The sequence below is a fragment of the Bombyx mori genome, chromosome 9 (assembly GCF_030269925.1).
Source record: "Bombyx mori chromosome 9, ASM3026992v2".
Classification (NCBI taxonomy): domain Eukaryota; kingdom Metazoa; phylum Arthropoda; class Insecta; order Lepidoptera; family Bombycidae; genus Bombyx; species Bombyx mori.
This window is the reverse complement of record NC_085115.1, coordinates 12473094-12492392: the sequence shown is the minus strand read 5'-3', so window position 1 is coordinate 12492392 and position 19299 is coordinate 12473094. Positions and strand designations below refer to the sequence as shown.

Genomic DNA, 19299 nt, shown 5'->3' with positions numbered 1-19299 from the left:
AAAAAACGTCTTATTATCACAGGAAACTACACTGACACTTTTCCTTGACCACGTAGAGAAGCCGCGGGTAAGCTAGTAATGAATTTTTCTCGATAATATGACAAGTGGAGCTCACGAATTCATTTTCTTATGCAATTTCTACTAGGCAACTAAGTTTTTTTAAGACTTATTTTAAATTATTGAAAAAATGCAAACGCATTAGAAGTGAAATCTTCACAAATGCTCTGTCCTACTCTCTTGCATGCTTAATTTTATAGACGTCATGATCTGAACATGCATATATGTGTTATAATGTTTTTTAAATCGCCAAATTAACATCGAGGATAGTACAGATTATGAAATTTGTCATAGAAAAAAAAAGCAAAAGTGAATTCGATCTACCTAAGTCCCTCTTAGTATACATGTCAATTGACATCAATCAGGTGGCCAGGTACACTGATAAAAAATTTTTTTTTTTTTTTTCTAATAATTCTAGTAACATCATGGGGTGTATACTTGATTCACCGAACTAGTTAACTAGTTCAGTAGGAAGAACTAGTTCACCTGTTGTGAGCGTGGAAGGACAGTGTCAGCGGCTGCGGGGACGGTGGCGTTGTTGGCTCCGGGGCGTAGCGGCGTCTCCGGTGACAGCTTGGTAGTACCGGCTCGTAGTGCGCTGGTCTCCAGTGACGCACGAAAGGTGTCAGTGACAGCCCTGCAACAAAACGACATGGATTTAAATAGGAAAGCACACTCACAACTTCACCAATGACTCTGTTCTCCTTGAGAGATTCAAATTTAGATTTGTACAATTACTGGTGATTTATATCTATATCTATCTATATTTATAACTATACTGAGACCTGTGAACTGTGAGCTCGTCCACCAATCTAAGCACTAAAAAAATTTACAAATAAAAGATAAATTATACATAATATTGTTTTTGCTTTCCCGTAGCTGTTCTATAAATAACACTCAATATAAAATTTTATATTTTCTTAAGTTAAGTAGATTGATTTAGTATGTAAGAAAGGTGGTTCAACAGATAAGTAATGAAGACTTGACTCGTAGAATATTTGGACACTATAGCAGCTAGCGGTTACCGAACGGGCGCTGATATTGATAAAGACGTTATAACAGACGACTAAAAACCCATCTTCTATCTGTCTTTGGAGTGATTCGAAAATTATATTAAAAAAATATTGAATTTGTGTGTAATTCAGTTCAGGCTTCTGTCGATTTTTTCACAATGACGTCATATTTACCGCTACAAATTGTCTAAAGAATGCACATTATCTTTGCTCGTTAGCTTATACGGTAAGAAAATGATGAATAGACAGCTAACAAACACCACCGCTACAGTTAGACGCGTTTGACTAAGCTGAGAAATATCCAGAAATTCATAATAGTGTACATTTACATATTATAAAGAGTATTATTTAGAGCCTACACATACGATACGAGTCATCATAATATTTTATACGTAACGATTTTAATAAAATCGAACTGCATCGAAAACCTCGTAAAATTGAATACGAACAGTTTTATGTTCTTTTATCGAATGTCGGGATTATGTGCCGTAGCACGCAGCGAATTTAAGGTACGCACATACATATAAAACACGGTGGGGTTTTCAGAATTAAATAATCGGATTATCACCGCAGGTTTTATTGCGAGTACGATATATTTGACGAAACTGGCCGATAAGCGAATCGAAGGAAACCGGACGTGTGTGTATATGTAAATAAAGCCCATATTCTAGGTAGCCTACTCAGATCACTTAGGGCACTTAGAATTGCGCTAAGGAAACGGTGCCCTGTGATCTCAATTTTATAATCGCTCCAAACGGTACCCGGGTAGAGTTCATATCTACTGAGATAATTGCCTTTCTACACATCCTAATTGCCACACAACAGACGGCCCTGTAGTGAAGTCTATGCCATACTAGTGCTATGACAGACCCTGCTACCACTGAAGGTTTAAAATTCTGAAGTGGTACGGATCGATTATACCCTTTACGCTCAAGTACATGTGAAACTTTGTTTGAACGAATAAATATTCGTCTAAATCTTACAGCTTGTATCGTTTCATCGAGTTACCACAGTCGACTTTTGTCTCACGATAACCAACAGCAGCATTCAAAAGCTTGTGGAACCAAAGTAGTAAACAAAAAATAATTCTCTATTATACAATACAAATAATACAATATTTGAACTAATGAGAAAATCGAAATAAAACGATAATTTTACCAATGTTGTTGAAGTAAATTAAATATTTATTACTAAGGATGAGTATTGGTTAAATTTAGTAAAATTTAAAAGGCCACATAAGTAGCAGCGGCTTTTAAATAAATAAATAAAACAGTAGAATTGATAACATATTTTTGGAAATCGGTCAAAAAAGCATTAATGTTATATGTATAATAATACACCTAATATAACTCATGTTTTCATATAATTGAAATGAAATACTATTCTCAAGAAAATCTAACTATTAAACAAAGAATAACGAAAGTAAAAACATAGCCTTTCAGTTATTAAATACACATATTTCTGTAATAGATGTGCTTCATTTTTGTTCGCTTTTTATGAAAGTTTAACGACATTTTAACAGCAGGTTGTCAACCCCTGCCACGGAGATGTCAGCGACACCAGAATAATATGTGAACTGTTGAGAGTTACCTCAAACCGATATTAAAATTTAATTCATTAGTACTTTTAATGTTCTAAATATCTAAAGTAACTTTTCATTATAACATTTATTGAGCATAAAATTTTTGATTGAACTAGAGCAAAATTTATATATATTTTTAATTGAATTACACTAGAAACTTACTCGAAGAAAAAGTTACTCCGACACCTATGGATCCGTAATCTATTCATAGTAATAGTGTCTGTAATTTACTCTCTAATTTTTACCTTAAGCACCAATTAGGTGTGTATGTGACCGCTCTGATAAGTACCACAGTTCAGATTATTTGGTAATGCGAAGCAAACATGCGTTTCGGTTTTAAAGGCAACCATAGCTCAATGTGTAGCGACAGCTATCATAGAATAGATGATATCTGACAAGAACCTGAATCGCGCAAACGACATTTGAAAAATATGCTTGTTGATATGAGCTCCGAACAGCGTCATTAGTAGTGTCCCTTTGGCACTTCTTGCAAAATGCTCCAATCATATTTCTCAAAATAGGCTGAGGGATTTTCCCTGCGAGGTTCATGGTCTCCGGTTACCGCTTAACATAAAACCACAAATAAACACTAACAAGCATCACCCGTAGACACATTTTTTTTATTGCTTAAATAGGTAGAGCTCACAGCCCACCTGGTGTTAAGTAGTTACTGGAGCCCATAGACATCCAAAACGTAAATGCGCCACCCACCTTGAGATATAAGTTCTGAGGTCACAGTATGGTTACAACGGCTGCCCCGCCTTTCAAACCGAAACGCATTGCTGCTTCACGGCAGAAATAGGCAGGGTGGTGGTACCTACCCGTGCGGACTCACAACAGGTCCTACCATCAGTATTTTATAGATGTCATGATCTGAACATGCATATATGTGTTTTTAAATCGCCAAATTAACATAGAGGATAGTACAGATTATGAAATTTGTCATAGAAAATAAAAAAAGCGAAAGTGAATTCGATCTACCTAAGTCCCTCTTGGTATACATGTTAATTGACATCAGGTGGCCACGTACACTGATAAAAAAATAAGAAAAATTTATTTTTTTCTAACCTCCACCCTGAAAACTGCACTATTTTTTCATGAAAGGTACGTGTCTTTTAAAAACGAAATGTAAAGCGAATAGCTTTCACCTTTGTGTCGATTTCATGAAAACACAAGACGTGACGAAACATTCGCTTCAATTCAATTTGAGTAGTCAGTCAAATCAGTTATGATTTTCTGACTGAAAACCTATTTCGACATACATCCATATGTATACGCGGTATATCAAAGAGAAAACTTTTAATCGTTTTAAATATTTTATTCGGAAACTACAGCGATTACCAGTAAGCCCGTTGAGCTTGACGTTAACAGTCTTAATAAAATGCCATCCATTTCAAAAGTTCAGGTAACAAGTAAACAAGTAAACATGTAACAACAAGTATATGTCCACGAAGAACAAGAATATTATTTACTTTGATTATATGTCATATTTAAATGATCTTAATACATCCTGAGATCCATAGAGTTCGAGGTCAGAAACGTGTTTTAATTAGTTTATTAAGAAAATAAATAACCCGTAGCAGTTTTAAAAGTTTCCTTAGTATATTTTAATTCGTATTTCTTATTAATTAGATATAAAATTAAACTGTATGATTCTCATTGGGAACATTGAATAAGCATGTACTGAACAATATTTTTATACTTTCTCAATTTCAATAAATTTGATCCTTGTAAATTTTTGGAACTGATCTGATCTACTACTGATTTGCGATTAAAGCAGAAGTTACATAAGTACGAACCGACACACGTGCGAGCGAGATTAGTACCGTGAACAGATTTATTTTATTATCACACTTTATTACAATAATTTTATTGTAAAATTTTATGAAATATATTAATTTATGAATCCATTATTCGTGAGGCAGGTGAGCCGGCTATTTGCATAAAACGATCATTATAATACAGCTACTGAGATATTCTGATTATAAATTTATAAAAAAACATCAAGTTACTAATCAATCATCGTGATTGATAGCGTATTAAATTTACAGAATAATGATAGGATGGACGTTTGTTTATTTTTGTAGTACATTTTATTATTATTATTTTTTTTATTGCACGTTTATACGGCCCACCTGATGGTGAGTGATTATCGTCGCCCATGGACTTCAGCAATGCCAGGGGCAGAGCCAAGCCGCTGAACTTTAGTTTATGTCAAGTGAATCTTGGACCACGCACAGTGAAGTCTAGTTTTGTGAATCTAGAATAACCTCTCAAGGTACTAGAATAGGTAAAAGCAAAATAAAAACAGTGAAGAAGGGCACCATACTTGATAATCGTTCACTATAAAAAATTGTTAATATATGTATACATAGTTAGTTAACTGAATTACTTATAATGCTTTTAATGCTAAGCTAAAATATTTATTAGTAGAGTTTACATCAATTTAATTAAAAGTAAATTGATATTTCATCAATGCATCTAAGACTAAAAACATAGTCAGATTTGGCTTCATGTTGCCGCGACTCTGTTATAACTAAGCGTCTTACTTATTTTAGGAAATATGAGGTTAGGATTGGGCGTAATTGGAAAATCAAAGGCCATAAATTACATGAGTCTCGGCTCGCGCCCCGAAAGGAGACTTTGGTTTACACGAGTCTGTATTTGAGAAGTCAGGAACTGACTAGCTCGCACGGATTACGGTGGTAGATGGCTCGGCGCTGCAGGATTTATGGCGACATTGAGTGGAGCTAAGCCACCGGTGTACTACTGCTCGAAGACGTAAAAAGCCAATGCATTTTGCAATTTTGTAGTGTTACTTGGAGATAAAATTGGCGAGAGAAACACAGTAGATTTTGTACATCACTACATAGTATAAAACAAAGTCGCTTTCTCTGTCCCTATATCTGTCTGTCCCTATGTATGCTTAAATCTTTAAAACTACGCAACGGATTTTGATGCGGTTTTTTTTAATAGATAGAGTGATTGAAGAGGAAGGTTTATATGTATAATAACATCCAATAAATAGTGGAGAAATTAATAATTACAGTTTCCGAAGCGAACCGAGGGCGGGTCGCTAGTTTTGTATAATTTCTTTATCGTATAAGGCTTGTTGTTGTTCAGAAAAAGTGGAAGTGGGCCGGCCATATATGCCGTCGCACTGACAATCGGGTGAGGCACAAAAGTATTGGAGTGTAGACTTCGTACTGGAAGTCGTAACGTGGGCAGACAGGCAACGAGGTGGACTGATGACCTGGTCAAAGTGGATGGTAGAGACTGGATGAAAAGGGCAAGAGACCGAAGAGAATTGCGTGCATTCGAAGAGACCTACACTCAACATTGGGCGGACACGGGTAGAAGAAGAAGCAAAAAATTAAATTAATTTAAGTTGTAAATTAACAATAATATATATTTATCATGTTAAAATTGGCAGTAGTGGAGAGGAGACAGAATAAAAAAGGCGGTAGTCGAAAAAAATGGGAAGAAAAAGCGGTGTAGCCTGTAGTGAATACATACCTAAAAATGATACAAGTGGAGTTACAAATAAAGTAATAGAGAATCAAGTGAACGTACTGCAATCTGTGTATTTATTTACTGGCTGTTGAAGTTTACAATCGTATAAAACTTTATCTCAAGCTACTAGATAAAGTAAAAGGTTTTTTGTATTAACGAAATCAGAACATATAGTTGTGAAATATTAAATTTAATTAGCTTTTTCTACACTTCCTTTTGCTGACATTTGTATACGAGTAACCAGAACGATCGAAGAATTTATTTGAGCCATTGAAATCAAATTGCTATAAGAGGACACACATCCCACGTCGTATCTATACTAATATATAAATCTACAGTGGTTTTTACGGATGTTCCATTATAACTACTGAACCATGCATTCGATTGACTTGAAACTTGGTATCCAAGTAGAAAATACATATACTTAATGGATAGGCTAATATTTATATGAGTGTTGGACTCCCTAATAATAATGACAGTAAATAATAATGTTAATTTTAAATGCCCAGTGAAGCGGGCGACTACGGCTAGTGCTTTATAAAAATTGAAAATATTTGAACGTCCTTTCAAATCGTTTTTTAAAATATAATGCAAGAAGTTTCAATATTCTTACTGGTGGTAGGACCTCTTGTGAGTCCGCACGGGTAGGTACCACCACCCCGCCAGTTTCTGCCGTGAAGCAGTAATGCGTTTCGGTTTGAAGGGTGGGGCAACCGTTGTAACTATACTGAGACCTTAGAACTTATATCTCAAGGTGGGTGGCGCATTTACGTCGTAGATGTCTATGGGTTCTAGTAACCACTTAACACCAGGTGGGCTGTGAGCTCGTCCACCCATCTAAGCAATAAATAAAAAAATGTAAACTTATAAAATTGCAACTTTTACATATTGATTTAGTCGAGTCGAACGCTAACCTGCTCTCGTTTCGGAACGTGAATCCAAAGTGTATAATTTTTCGCGCTATTTGCCGATAGACCCGACTGGCTGGTGCACGCTGAAGGCGCCAGCTTGCTGATACGTGACCGACCCTCGTGGAATATCTACAATCTTTACTTGATATAAAACATTCTTTCCTCCGTTGATTCTGCGACAAATTTCGGCGGAACTTTCAACGTTTTAAACGAACTAGTGGTCCCGCAGTAGTCGAAATTCGACTATAATTAATTGAAATTGTAAGTTTGTACACTATTATGATTGTATTTTAAACTTCTATAATGAAAAATTTCGCCAAGACTACACTATAAAAAATATTAACAAAGGCAAACAATATTTAATCTATTCTCTTTACACACCACCTTGACCACAGACGTCAAGAACAAAAGTTTGACAATAAATAGTATGTGTGCGTGTGTGCGTCAAATACATGGTATGTAATGTGTGTAATGTTTTTTTCATGGATTTAATGTATCTTTTATGCATTATTTCAAAAAAATTAGCATTGTGCACTTCTTCTCTATATTCTCTATAAGTGTGGGAAATTTCATTTTCCTCCGTCCGCGCCATTTTCGTAAAAAGGGATACAAAGTTTTTCCTTCACGTATTAATATATTATAGATGAGATAATAATAACTTCCGTAAATTATTCAGATCTAATCAAAACATGAACTTATATGTTTAGAACTTGAAAGTCATTGACTGAACATTTTTTTAAATATTTCGAGAACACATCATTATGAATGCAAAAAAGAATTGATCTATAATTATTTAGACATAAAATAACCGAATATTATAGATGACCAAGTTTAAACTCCTCCATAAAGAATTATACAGTATGTAATTATAAAGCAAAAGACACCAATTACATTCCTGTAGATATCAAAAATTACAAGGAAAATGATTAGATTGATAACTACCGAGTATATTTGACATATTTGATACTAAATAAAATAAGTAAGTAAGGAATAGGTAAAATAAGAAAGATAGCAATAAGTAATTAGCGCTGTGGCTATAACTATATCATACCACTACATGTTTTGAAACTCTAATTTGACCTCTGAATAGTCTTTCAGCATTGTTTCACATTTAGTTAATACCTATCTAAAAAAATTTAATAAATAAAACTAATGCAATTGTGGTAATTTGTGTAGTTATCACTACATAGTGTGGCGGGTAGCCATCATACAACGCAAGATAATTGACAGATGCCTGAATCTCGCTTACGACATTTTCAAGATAAAGCGCATATATACAAGTTCCGAACAACAACATTTGGACCGTCGGTCTACCGAGCAAATGTCGCCCGCTCGGTGGAAGATCTTCCCTTTGTCGTATATTCCCCAAACATAGTATACAACAAAGTCGCTTTCTCTGTCCCTATATCTGTCTGTCCCTATGTATGCTTAAATCTTTAAAACTATGCAACGGATTTTGATGCGCTTTTTTTTAATAGATAGAATGATTGAAGTGGAAGGTTTATATGTATAATAACATCCATTAAATAGTGGAGAAATCAATAATAAATTACAGTTTCTGAAGCGAAGCGAGGGCGGGTCGCTAGTTATATTATATTAATGGATATATATTTGCTGAAGTAATCGTGCTGGTCGGATTTATACATACGCAAACTGGCTATTAAAAAAAATACAGGTATTGAGATTAAGAAAAGGATTTGCATTAAAACCTACGCATCGTCATAATTAGAATACAATAACTTAGAAAGTTACAGTAAATATAAATTATCGTTATTATAACTGTCATTGTGTTCGAGTTGAAAGCTGGCTCTGAATTAATCGGCTTGGATGAAGAATATTAATGATTCATTGTGAGCTGTGTCTTGAACTTAACAGCCGGGCAATTGTAAAATGTATCCGAATCGTCACTTGAGGCAATGCATAATTCACGTAATTAAAGACACGAATTGTGAGTTCGTCGGTCCATCCTGCCTATTTCTGCCGTGAAGCAGTAATGCGTTTCGGTTTGAAGAGCAGGGGCAGCTGCTGTAACTATACTGAGACCTTAGAACTTATATCTCAAGGTAGGTGGCGCATTTACGTTGTAGATGTCTATGAGCTTCAGTAACCACTTAACACCAGATGGGGTGTGAGCTCGTCCACCCACCAACAAAAAAAAATCCAAGCCAAATGAAATAAAAAAATCGCTATTTTTTTTAAGGGAATGTTGTGGTTCTATGAGGTATATTACGTTAATATCAGTACTATGTTTAATTATAATTATAATAGGGCGATTTTTAAACAGTATATTTATTTCAACAACTAAAATTTTCTATATAGTTATATAACTATAGATAATAAAGTTATATAACTTTCCCATTGGTTAATTTATCTATCGTGCCCTTAAAACTCAATATATTAAATACTTAAGATATTTTCAAAAGCGTGAAGAACCGATCGATGGAAATTATCTAGGCTTATGTGTAGGAGGTACTACTGTATTAGTTAATCTTAAGGACCCAGGTTCGGGACGAGATCGGTTGGATCTCCGTTCAAGTAGACTGAATTAAATTAAGCTTCATCGCAAGTACTCGTTTGGTAATAAGTATCATATTATTCGTAGGAACGTGACGAGGGAATTCTTAACGCGTGGGCGGATATTAAAATGAGCACATTAATACTTTTATGTAGGTCGACTGCCATTGAATTCAACTACTCGAGAAATAACGAACACATAATGCTAGTTGAAAAGAAAATAAAACTATTCATTTCACTACAATGGCCTCTTCGAAAATAAGTTAAAAGACCATTGGACGCGTACGGGGATGCGAAAATCTATTTCGTCGAAGCTTGTGAGTTAAGAGCCACGAAAACCAATATAGTAAAAGCTGTGAATTCAATGAAATACGCTGAATTCCTACTGCTATTGGAAACCTGATTTGCACTCTATTCCCCGCTGTTTATTGTAGTTTATTATTATATATATATATTTATTTATTTAAACAATTTATTATCAAATATTTATCAACGCTACAATATTTTATAATGTAAACAATTTCTGAGAAATGAAAATACGTCATAACGGTTAATGGTTTCTAGGTACGCACTTAATTTGGTTTATTTATTTATTGCATAGATGGGTGGACGAGCTCACAGCCTACCTGGTGTTAAGTAGTTACCGGAGCCCATACACATCTAAAACGTTAATGCCGCCACCCACCTTGAGATATGAGTTTTAAGATCACAACGGCTACCCCACCTTACAAACCAAAACGCATTACTGCTTCACGGCAGAAATAGGCAGGTTCGATTCTCGTGCTCTCAATTTTACATATTCGTTTCTGACCAATTTACCTTTAATACAGAGCTGGATTGAATCAATGAAACTCCCCCCTCGTCTGGCGTGGCTTAATGAAGGCCGGTTGAATGCTTATTAGCCGCAGCGCTGACTCCAAGAATGGTTTAATAGAAAAGAGGATTCCGCCTCGTCAGTGTCTGGCCGTATTTCAAATTAGTTCCAGTACCGCTGATTAATACAATACGCTTCTACTGCCTTCCTTTGACTTGTCTCGTGCAGATGAAAAATACGCTCACGTCAAAGGGTTGATTATGCGGCCAATGACTACGCTCTCACTGTGAATGTTGATCTCGAAAAACAAATTTCTGTTCTGCCTTTGATCGTCGTCCGTCGTAAATATATCATGATTTTAGTGAAATGTTTTTGTCGTAACGTTTAAAATTAAATTTCAATCAGGTTCTATTCATATTGTAATTATATTCATATGTATTATTTCATATGTTTCTTACTTTAGTCAGTTAGTCATTTTATGTGATATAAGTTAGTGTAAAAAAATCGGTAAATTGAAAACATTACGCACAGATACGATACGACCTTTAATTATTTTTGGCCACAAATCACGGATTCGTGTATTATTGTTCGAACAAATGTTACACATGCTAATCACGGTGTTCAAAAGTATAATAAAAAAACATATAGTTTTATAATAATGATAATAATAAAATATTTAGACCTGGCCCACGATACTACCGCCATATGGCATATTGATACAACAATCATCGTTCCAATGGTTGTGTCGCTACACGGTTTGATAGCAAAAATTTTTGATTAACACCTTAAGAAACTTTCGTTATCCAGCTGGGTTAGAGACCTGATACAGAAGGCAGCCATTCACGATACTGCGCGCACTGTGAGGTTTCTCACTCTGGAGTCCTACTCACTGGTGGCTTGTATCGTAGACATCGCCATCAGCGGCTATTTATTCATCACGGATCCTCCTGATCCATTAACGGTACTTTTAGGCACTACAAGCACCGGTCACCGTCCTCGTCGAACCCGTCGCTTGTGGCGAAGGGCTCGACGAGCGAATTAACCCACAGACACAGCCCACTGAGTTTCTCGCCGGATCTTCTCAGTGGGTCGCGTTTCCGATCCGGTGGTAGATTCTGCGAAGCACTGCTCTTGCTAGGGTCAGTGTTAGCAACTCTCCGGTTTGAGCCCCGTGAGCTCACCTACACACGCTAGGGTAAGCTGACATAACCTCTCAAGGCTATCAGCATAGGTAGGGAAAAAAAGGCTATCTATTTGCATATAGTGTTTTTTTAAAGTTATTAATTAACTAGCGACCCGCCCTCGCTTCGCTTCGGAAACTGTAATTTATTATTAATTTCTCCACTATTTAATGGATGTTATTATACATATAAACCTTCCTCTTCAATCACTCTATCTATTAAAAAAAACCGCATCAAAATCCGTTGCGTACTTTTAAAGATTTAAGCATACATAGGGATATAGGGACAGAAAAAGTGACTTTGTTTTATACTATGTAGTGATAAGATTTCAAATAAATATAGTAGAATAATAATAATAAAATCTTAAATCAACAAAATTAGTGAATGGCGAAACTCTTAGGTATCAGACGGTGTAATATGTTTGCCGGTTCATTGATTTCATTCACCCTGGAGCGTTCCCTGTGTTTGTGTTTCCCGGAAAGCGGAGTTTTAAAGATCTTATTTTAGCAGCAGTATTCGAGTAGCAAGTATTCCAGCATAAATGGATTTTCCATTAGACGGGTGCATCTTTCGGAAACTGAAAGAAAGCTAGGGGGCGAGCGGACGAGGCCCACTTGAATACATTCCGATTCATACGATGGTTCTGTTGAAATCGCATCGAGTTCTGTTGATTAAACGTTATTGGATAACGAATCAGTCGTTTTATTGGATAACCGATTTAAATTTTTAATCAAACATTCGAATTCCGAAATGGTATAGAATTATTTACAACGGCGTAAATCGTATTTAATTTTTATTTCATTACGTGATGCAAGATAAATATAATTATGTTCATTTTATATATTGTTTGTTTCACACGTGTCGTAGCAAATTGTTATATTACTTACACGTTTAATATTTTGGTCTCTTAAAAGAGTCCGTAGTAAATTAAAGAGTATAAACAACACCTTTATTATTACAGTTCAGAAAAGCATCTTTCGATAAATTATAATAGGTTTAAAATGTGTGGTCGTGAAAAGTATTGGACATGGTTATTGGGTATATGGTAAGGTCACCGATAATTACCTCAAAAAAATCTCACAACAGGAATACCAACAATAATGTGACATGGAATTATTTCAGTTCTTTATCAGTTTAACAGTTATCTGTTCTTTTTTTATCCGTACAAAAAAAAACAATCTTTTAACATTAACGAATGAAAAATCAAATCACTTCACGTTCAATACTTACAATGTGCGTATATGTTGGAGTAAAAATATAACTAACGGACAGAAACATTGTTTTAAAAAATAATCTAATTCAATGTATCCTTCGGAGCTTAAAAGCGCCTACAGCCAAAGCAGACGTTTCGCTAGTCATGTAACAACGGCAGAGAGAGGTAATTTTCATCAACCAAAAAAAAAAACAAGGACAACAAAGATTAAGTGACATTATCTTCTGGTCATGAACGCGAAACGCTTTTAAATGGCCATTTGGACAAACAAAGAATTACGTTCAGTCGTTTTATCTCATTCTCTTTGTCTAGATAATATTGTAATCAAATTAAATGATTAATTACACAGCAAATAAGTAAGTTTTGCGCTTGTATTTTTTGTGCGCAGCCTCCAGAGAAATTTTCTTATTTCAAGCTTGCTTTGATATTAAAAGTTCAATAGAAACGAATCATTATTAATACATTAATTCCAATGGTTTCTTAGTTTAAATCGGCTAAGTATTCGTGAAAAAAAGTATTATCACCTAAATAATATCACCACAAAATGCAAACGAAAAATAAAGCAAAATAATTCAATTCGAAGCGCTTTGAAACCTAACGAGGAATGGTTGCATCGTAGTAGTAACAGACCCAACATTAATTACAAACAGACGTCTGGACAATCAAGTCCGTAGTTTTAGCGGAGTGGCTCCCCGGTCTGGCATTGAATAGCACTGTGCATTCCTGTTTTTTATTACCTTCGGGAGCCCTACGTACGCTCCACTTTAATCCAATTAAACCTAAGAGTTTGGCACTCGCTGCATTTTTATTGGACCCCCTGTTGTGTGCGGTACAATTTATACGCTATTAATAAAATAGATAAGAAGCTCGTGATTGGTAGGTTAATGTTTGATTTTCACATGTTTTGATAATGAATTTTCAAAGAAATTCTTATAACTAAAAAACAAATATAATAACTAAAATATATTATTAAAAGGAGTCCCTTTAGGAAAGGTTCCGAAGATACTGGCAGCGTTCCCCCTTTGAATAGCTAGACTAATTCTTTGTCCAAGGTAGCTGCCAGCTCATCGGTCTCCTGTGATGTTGACTAACCTTTTTGATATTTCCTTAAAAAGCCTTATAGTGCTAGGACCCCACGGACCAAGGGTCTCGACACCGAATGGGACAAAAACATATTCGGAGCCTAGACCCCTGTACTTGCACGCTTTGGCTTTTTCAGCCGCTTCACAAGCCGCACCAGCTATGTAGTTGATTCCATTTAGATGGGAAGGGGCCAGCGTGTCTGAACAAGTTGCATCCCATACTAGCACCCGGCCCATTTTCCATGGAATCAAACTCTCACCGTCCGATCTCTTGCCATCGTCTCTTGCAATACCAGTCGGCTCAAGTAGACTTATTGAATGTAAAACTGGTGGTTTTTTCTATTTACCACCTCGTGAGTTGAGTGTTCGACGGATTCCCGGAAGCAACATGTGGTCCACCTTGTCAATGTCATAATTTCGTTGGATACCTTGCATTTCAAACTGAACCGCATTCTTGATTCATAATAAAACCGGTACCAGTTTGCAGTCCCACTACATTAACAAACGACCTTCTTATATCAGTAACCAGTAAACAGTCTATAGTCACCTATTGCTAAAAAAAGAAATTTTCTGGAACTTCAAGCAGTTGACTATTAAAAGAGATTCTCCGACGCGTGTATCCGCTTTAATAGAAAATGGCACATACACGAATTGATTATTTATAAATTCGACCCGCGCTGGGTCCCTCCAGGGAAACTGACATAAACATCTGTTGTTTATTCATCGCGTCCCCAGATATCTATCGCTACAATTCTCTTAGTCCCGTTTTTCTTTCTCGTACGAATTCTGTTTGTTCGTCCCGATTGCCAGATTTTCTTCCGCTACGATAAGCACAAACTATTTGTGTGTCGTTGATAAAAAAAAAACTCAGATTTCCCTAATCCAATTTCGTTCGATTCCTTCGAAGATTCTTTGAACCAAACGGCTAAGATGAAATCTCGACTGGGAAATTCTTTATTTTTTTATTGTTGTTGTAGTAATAAAGAGATATTCGAAATTCGCACATTGAATAATATCTCGATTCTGTGTCACAGAACGGTTAACACGTCATCCGAGTTAGCAGCAGCGTTTGTCAAATTCACTATACTAGAGGTCCCGCAGTAGTCGAAATTCGACTATAATTAATTGGAATTGTAAGTTTGTACACTATTATGATTGTGTTTTATACTTCTATAATCACAAATTTCGCCAAGACTACACTATAAAAAGTATTAACAAAGGCAAACAATATTTAATCTATTCTCTTTAATATGACAACAGACGTCAAGAACAAAAGTTTGACAATACATAGTATGCATGCGTGTGTGCGTCAAAGACATGGTATGTAATGTGTGTAATGTTTTCTTTATTGATTTAATGTATCTTTTATGCATTATTTAAAAAATATATTAGCATTGTGCACTTCTTCTCTATATTCTCTATAAATGTGGAAAATTTCATACTCCTCCGTCCGCGAAATTTTCGTAAAAAGGGATACAAAGTTTTTCCTTCACGTATTAATATATAGATTCGCGAAACACCGTTGCATCTCAAAGCGGGCAAATCATACTTCATTTGTTTATGTAAACGCAAGCGTTGTTAGTGTTCATTGTAACAGCGAACAAGTTTGGCGGACTGGTGACCGACCTACTCCGACATAACCAGACCGGGACGAGTCAATTTAACTTTCCCTCATCCCACCGGGATATTCGACCTTCGGGTCTGTAACCTCCGGCACAAGGTGGTAAAACACAAAACGGATCATAAAATTATTCAAGAATATAAAAATACGAGATGAAATTGCTATAAAACAAGGCGCTCGCGTTGACATATTGCAGAACAGCCTTACAATGTAAAGTCAAAATAAAAAGATATAAACAGGAATGAAAGCAAAGATAAGGAACGTTATTTATTCTACGAAACAATTTGGGCCAGAATCTCCCTGCTTTTCACACCGAAGCGAGTACGCTTTTGTTTCTTAACAGGAAAATTCCGATCCTTCGTGCTTCTGATGCTTTCCTTATTCCGTTTAGCCGATATCTAAAAGAGAAAGCGTTCATGTTTATCCCGTAATCAGGCAATTCGTAAATTATAATATTCATTAATAGCGTAAAAACATATGAAAACGCATCAGGAAGTTATAACCCGAGTCAAATATACGAACATCTAATGCCATTGAATATTGTGGAGGTATACGACAAAGGGAAGAACTTCCACCGAGCGAGTGACATTCCTTGGCAGATCGACGTTCCGCATATTGCAGACGGAGGGTCGTCGTATCCCTTTGCGGGGGCACGGAGCGGGCCTCGGGGAAACCCCTCTGCCCGGGCTGAATCTCCCTACCTAATGAGGCAGGGGTGATGCACTGCTGGCTGGTCTACTGCAGACTTGAGGTAGTGGTGGGTAGGACTTCCTTATTTATCTTCTCCTCTTCCGTCTACTCCTCTTCTCTTCTTCTTTCTTCGTCTTCGTTCTTGGGGGCGGTCGCTGCTCTCCTCCATGTTTTTTTTTTTTTTTTTTTTGTTTTTGTTTGTTTTTTTTTTTTTTTGTTTTTGTTTGTTTTTTTTTTTTTTTTTTTTTTCTTTTTACAATTTAATCTTGTAAGTCTAAAGTAAACCTATCTTAATCTAACTTACATCTAAGTGACGGCAGCGCGCCGTTCCTGCACTCCGTGGAGTGCCGGGACAGCGCGCGCCGTCACGCCTAAACCTAACCCTAATCTAGCTTAACCTAACATAGCCTAATCTAACCTAAAATGGGGGAGAGAGCAAGCCGCGCTCCTCGCTAGAGTCCTCCCCCCCTCTCCCCATTGTTACAATTTTTGATGGGAGGGAGGACTGTAGCGGGTGTGAATACCCCATTCCAAAAGGGGGTGGGGGGTGGGGTCAGAGCCCCTAATCGAAATGAGGCTGCACCTACGGGGTGCAGCCGCGGTCCCCTTACGGGGGACCCGCCAAACGGGCAAGAGGCGTGGGACTAGAGGCTGATGAAACTCAGCTCCGAGAGGGGCGCTCATAGGTCCTCCCCGGCCTCACAGCCGGCGAGGAGCTTTATCTCCGAACGATCGTCGGGGGTACCAATAGCTCCCGCGGCAATGCCGTACCATCGGGTGGTCTGGCGTGCAGCGGGGCTATGTTGTGGAGATGCTCATGGGGGCCGTTTTCGGCTCGCTCGTACATATTACGAGCGAGCCTAGTCACGAACTCCCTGAGCGACTCCACTCCTAGGTCCCGGGCGATGACGTCATTTCTGACGTACCGCCCGGCCCCGACGATAGTACGGAGGGAAAGACTCTGCTGGGCCTGCAACCTAGATCGCTGGGACGGCAACAACAGGTGATACCAGGCCTCAGCAGCGTATGTGAGGCGGGAACGGACGTATGTCTTGTAAATGGCGAGTTTGGTCCTGGTCGGAAGCCCGGACGCAAGTACCGGCCGCAGCAAGAACCTGGCCGCGCGAGTCTGACCGATGACTCGGTTGACGTGCGCGACCATGCTCAAGGAGCGGTCGATGCCGCACCCGAGATACCGGACCATGGTCCTGAACTCGACATTCACACCTCGGAGACTGAGTTTCTTGGGGACGACTCTAATACGGACCGGACCGTAGAGCAAGGCCGCGGTCTTTCCCACATTGACCGCGACTCTCCAACGGTCCAGCCACTGGGGCAGTAAATCCAAAAGCCTCTGCATCCTCATAATGGCTGCAGAGGGGAACGGAGAGGACGAGAAGTAGGCCGAGTCGTCTGCGAACAAGGCCAACTTCACGTCCTCCTCCCACGCTCGAAGGTGACCCTCCAGGGTGGGGATGTCATTGGTGTAGAGGGCGTATAGGATAGGTGATAGGACACTACCCTGAGGAACTCCGGCCTTAATGGGACGCACGGAAGACCGAGCGCCCTCGACCGCGACAAAGAAGGTTCTGCCCTCCAGATACGACCCGAGCAGTCGCACGTGAGCGTGCGGTAGGCCCGCGTCCCGCAGCTTGTGGACCAACCCCTCGTGCCACACACGGTCGAAGGCCTTCTCGATATCGAGAAGGACTGCGACCGTGTATTGGCCCGAGTTACGCCGGTCCGCCAAGTGATGCAGGACACGGGTCAGTTGCAGAGTCGTCGAGTGGCCGCTTCTAAAGCCGAATTGCTCCGGCCTGAGGAGAATATACGGCGATATTCTCCTCAGAAGCAGCCGCTCGAACAACTTGCCCACGTGCGACAGCAAGGTAATCGGTCGGTAACTGGAGGGCTTTCTCCTGTCCTTGCCGGGTTTGGGCAAGACGATCTTCTTCTTCCAGTGCCTCTTCAATCCTGAAGGTTGGCCGTTAGCTTTCTATATTCGTTTTTATCTGCAGCCAGCCGGAACAGCTGTTCGACGGAGGCAATACCGGTCCACTCCCGGATATTCCGGAGCCATGATTTCTTTCTTCGCCCAGCACGTCTCTTTCCGTCCACTTTGCCCATAATTATCAGCTGGAGTAGCATGTATCGATCGTTCCTGAGCACGTGGCCGAGATACTCTATCTTGCGCTTTTTGATAGCAGGCAGCATTTTCCGGGACATATGAACGCGCTGAAGCACGGTTTCGTTCCTGACCCTCTGCGTCCAACCAATGCGTAACATGCGACGGTAGCACCACATCTCGAATGCCTGTAGGCGTCTTGTAGTGTCCTCTTTCAGGGTCCACGTTTCGCAACCATACATGACGATAGGCCAGATATAGCACATGAGTAGCCTGACTCGGAGCTTTATATTCAGTTGACGACAGCAAAGAACTTTCCTCATTTTATTAAAAGAGGCTCGAGCAGTTTCTATCCGGGTCTTGATTTCTTGATCAGATTCCCATGCTTCGTTTACCCAAGCCCCTAAATACTTGTACTGTCGTACCCGCTCTAGTTGTTTCCCAGCTACAGATACGCTTGAACTCAAATCCGGGTTTCTTGAGACTACCATGAACTTGGTCTTGCTTATGTTTATCGACAACCCGGCTTCTTCGCTGCACTCATTAACCTTATTCACAATTGCTTGCAAATCGGCTTCCGATGCTGCAATAAGGATAGTGTCGTCCGCATAACGCAAGTTGTTAACGACCCTGCCGTTGATTCCTATTCCCACTTCAAGATTTTCAAGAGCTTTTGACATCACAGCCTCTGAGTAGATGTTAAAAAGCAACGGGGATAAGACACACCCCTGCCGGACCCCACGACAGATCTCAACTTGGTCGGTTTCCTCATTTTCGACTCTTATCGTAGCCACCTGCTTCTCGTACAGGTTGCGGATGATTCTGACGTCCTTACCATCTAGACCAATGTCACATAAAAGGCTAAAAAGTTGATGATGTTTAACTCGGTCAAATGCCTTTTCGTAGTCTATGAAGCACAAAAAGACATCAGTTTGCATGTCTCTGCATTTCTGTACGAGAACGTTGAGAGCGAAAAGAGCTTC

The 19299-nt window shown here is 38.6% G+C and overlaps 1 protein-coding gene across 1 annotated transcript in view; it reads right to left on the bottom strand.

Annotated features, from left to right (window-relative positions):
• Nucleotides 1–19299, bottom strand: part of LOC101747087 (uncharacterized) — a 172835-nt gene that overhangs the window by 47586 nt on the left and 105950 nt on the right. The window contains exon 2 of the mRNA XM_038012845.2: nt 544–694. Coding sequence (XP_037868773.1) covers nt 544–694 — 151 coding nt within the window. The remainder of the gene's footprint in view (nt 1–543; nt 695–19299) is intronic.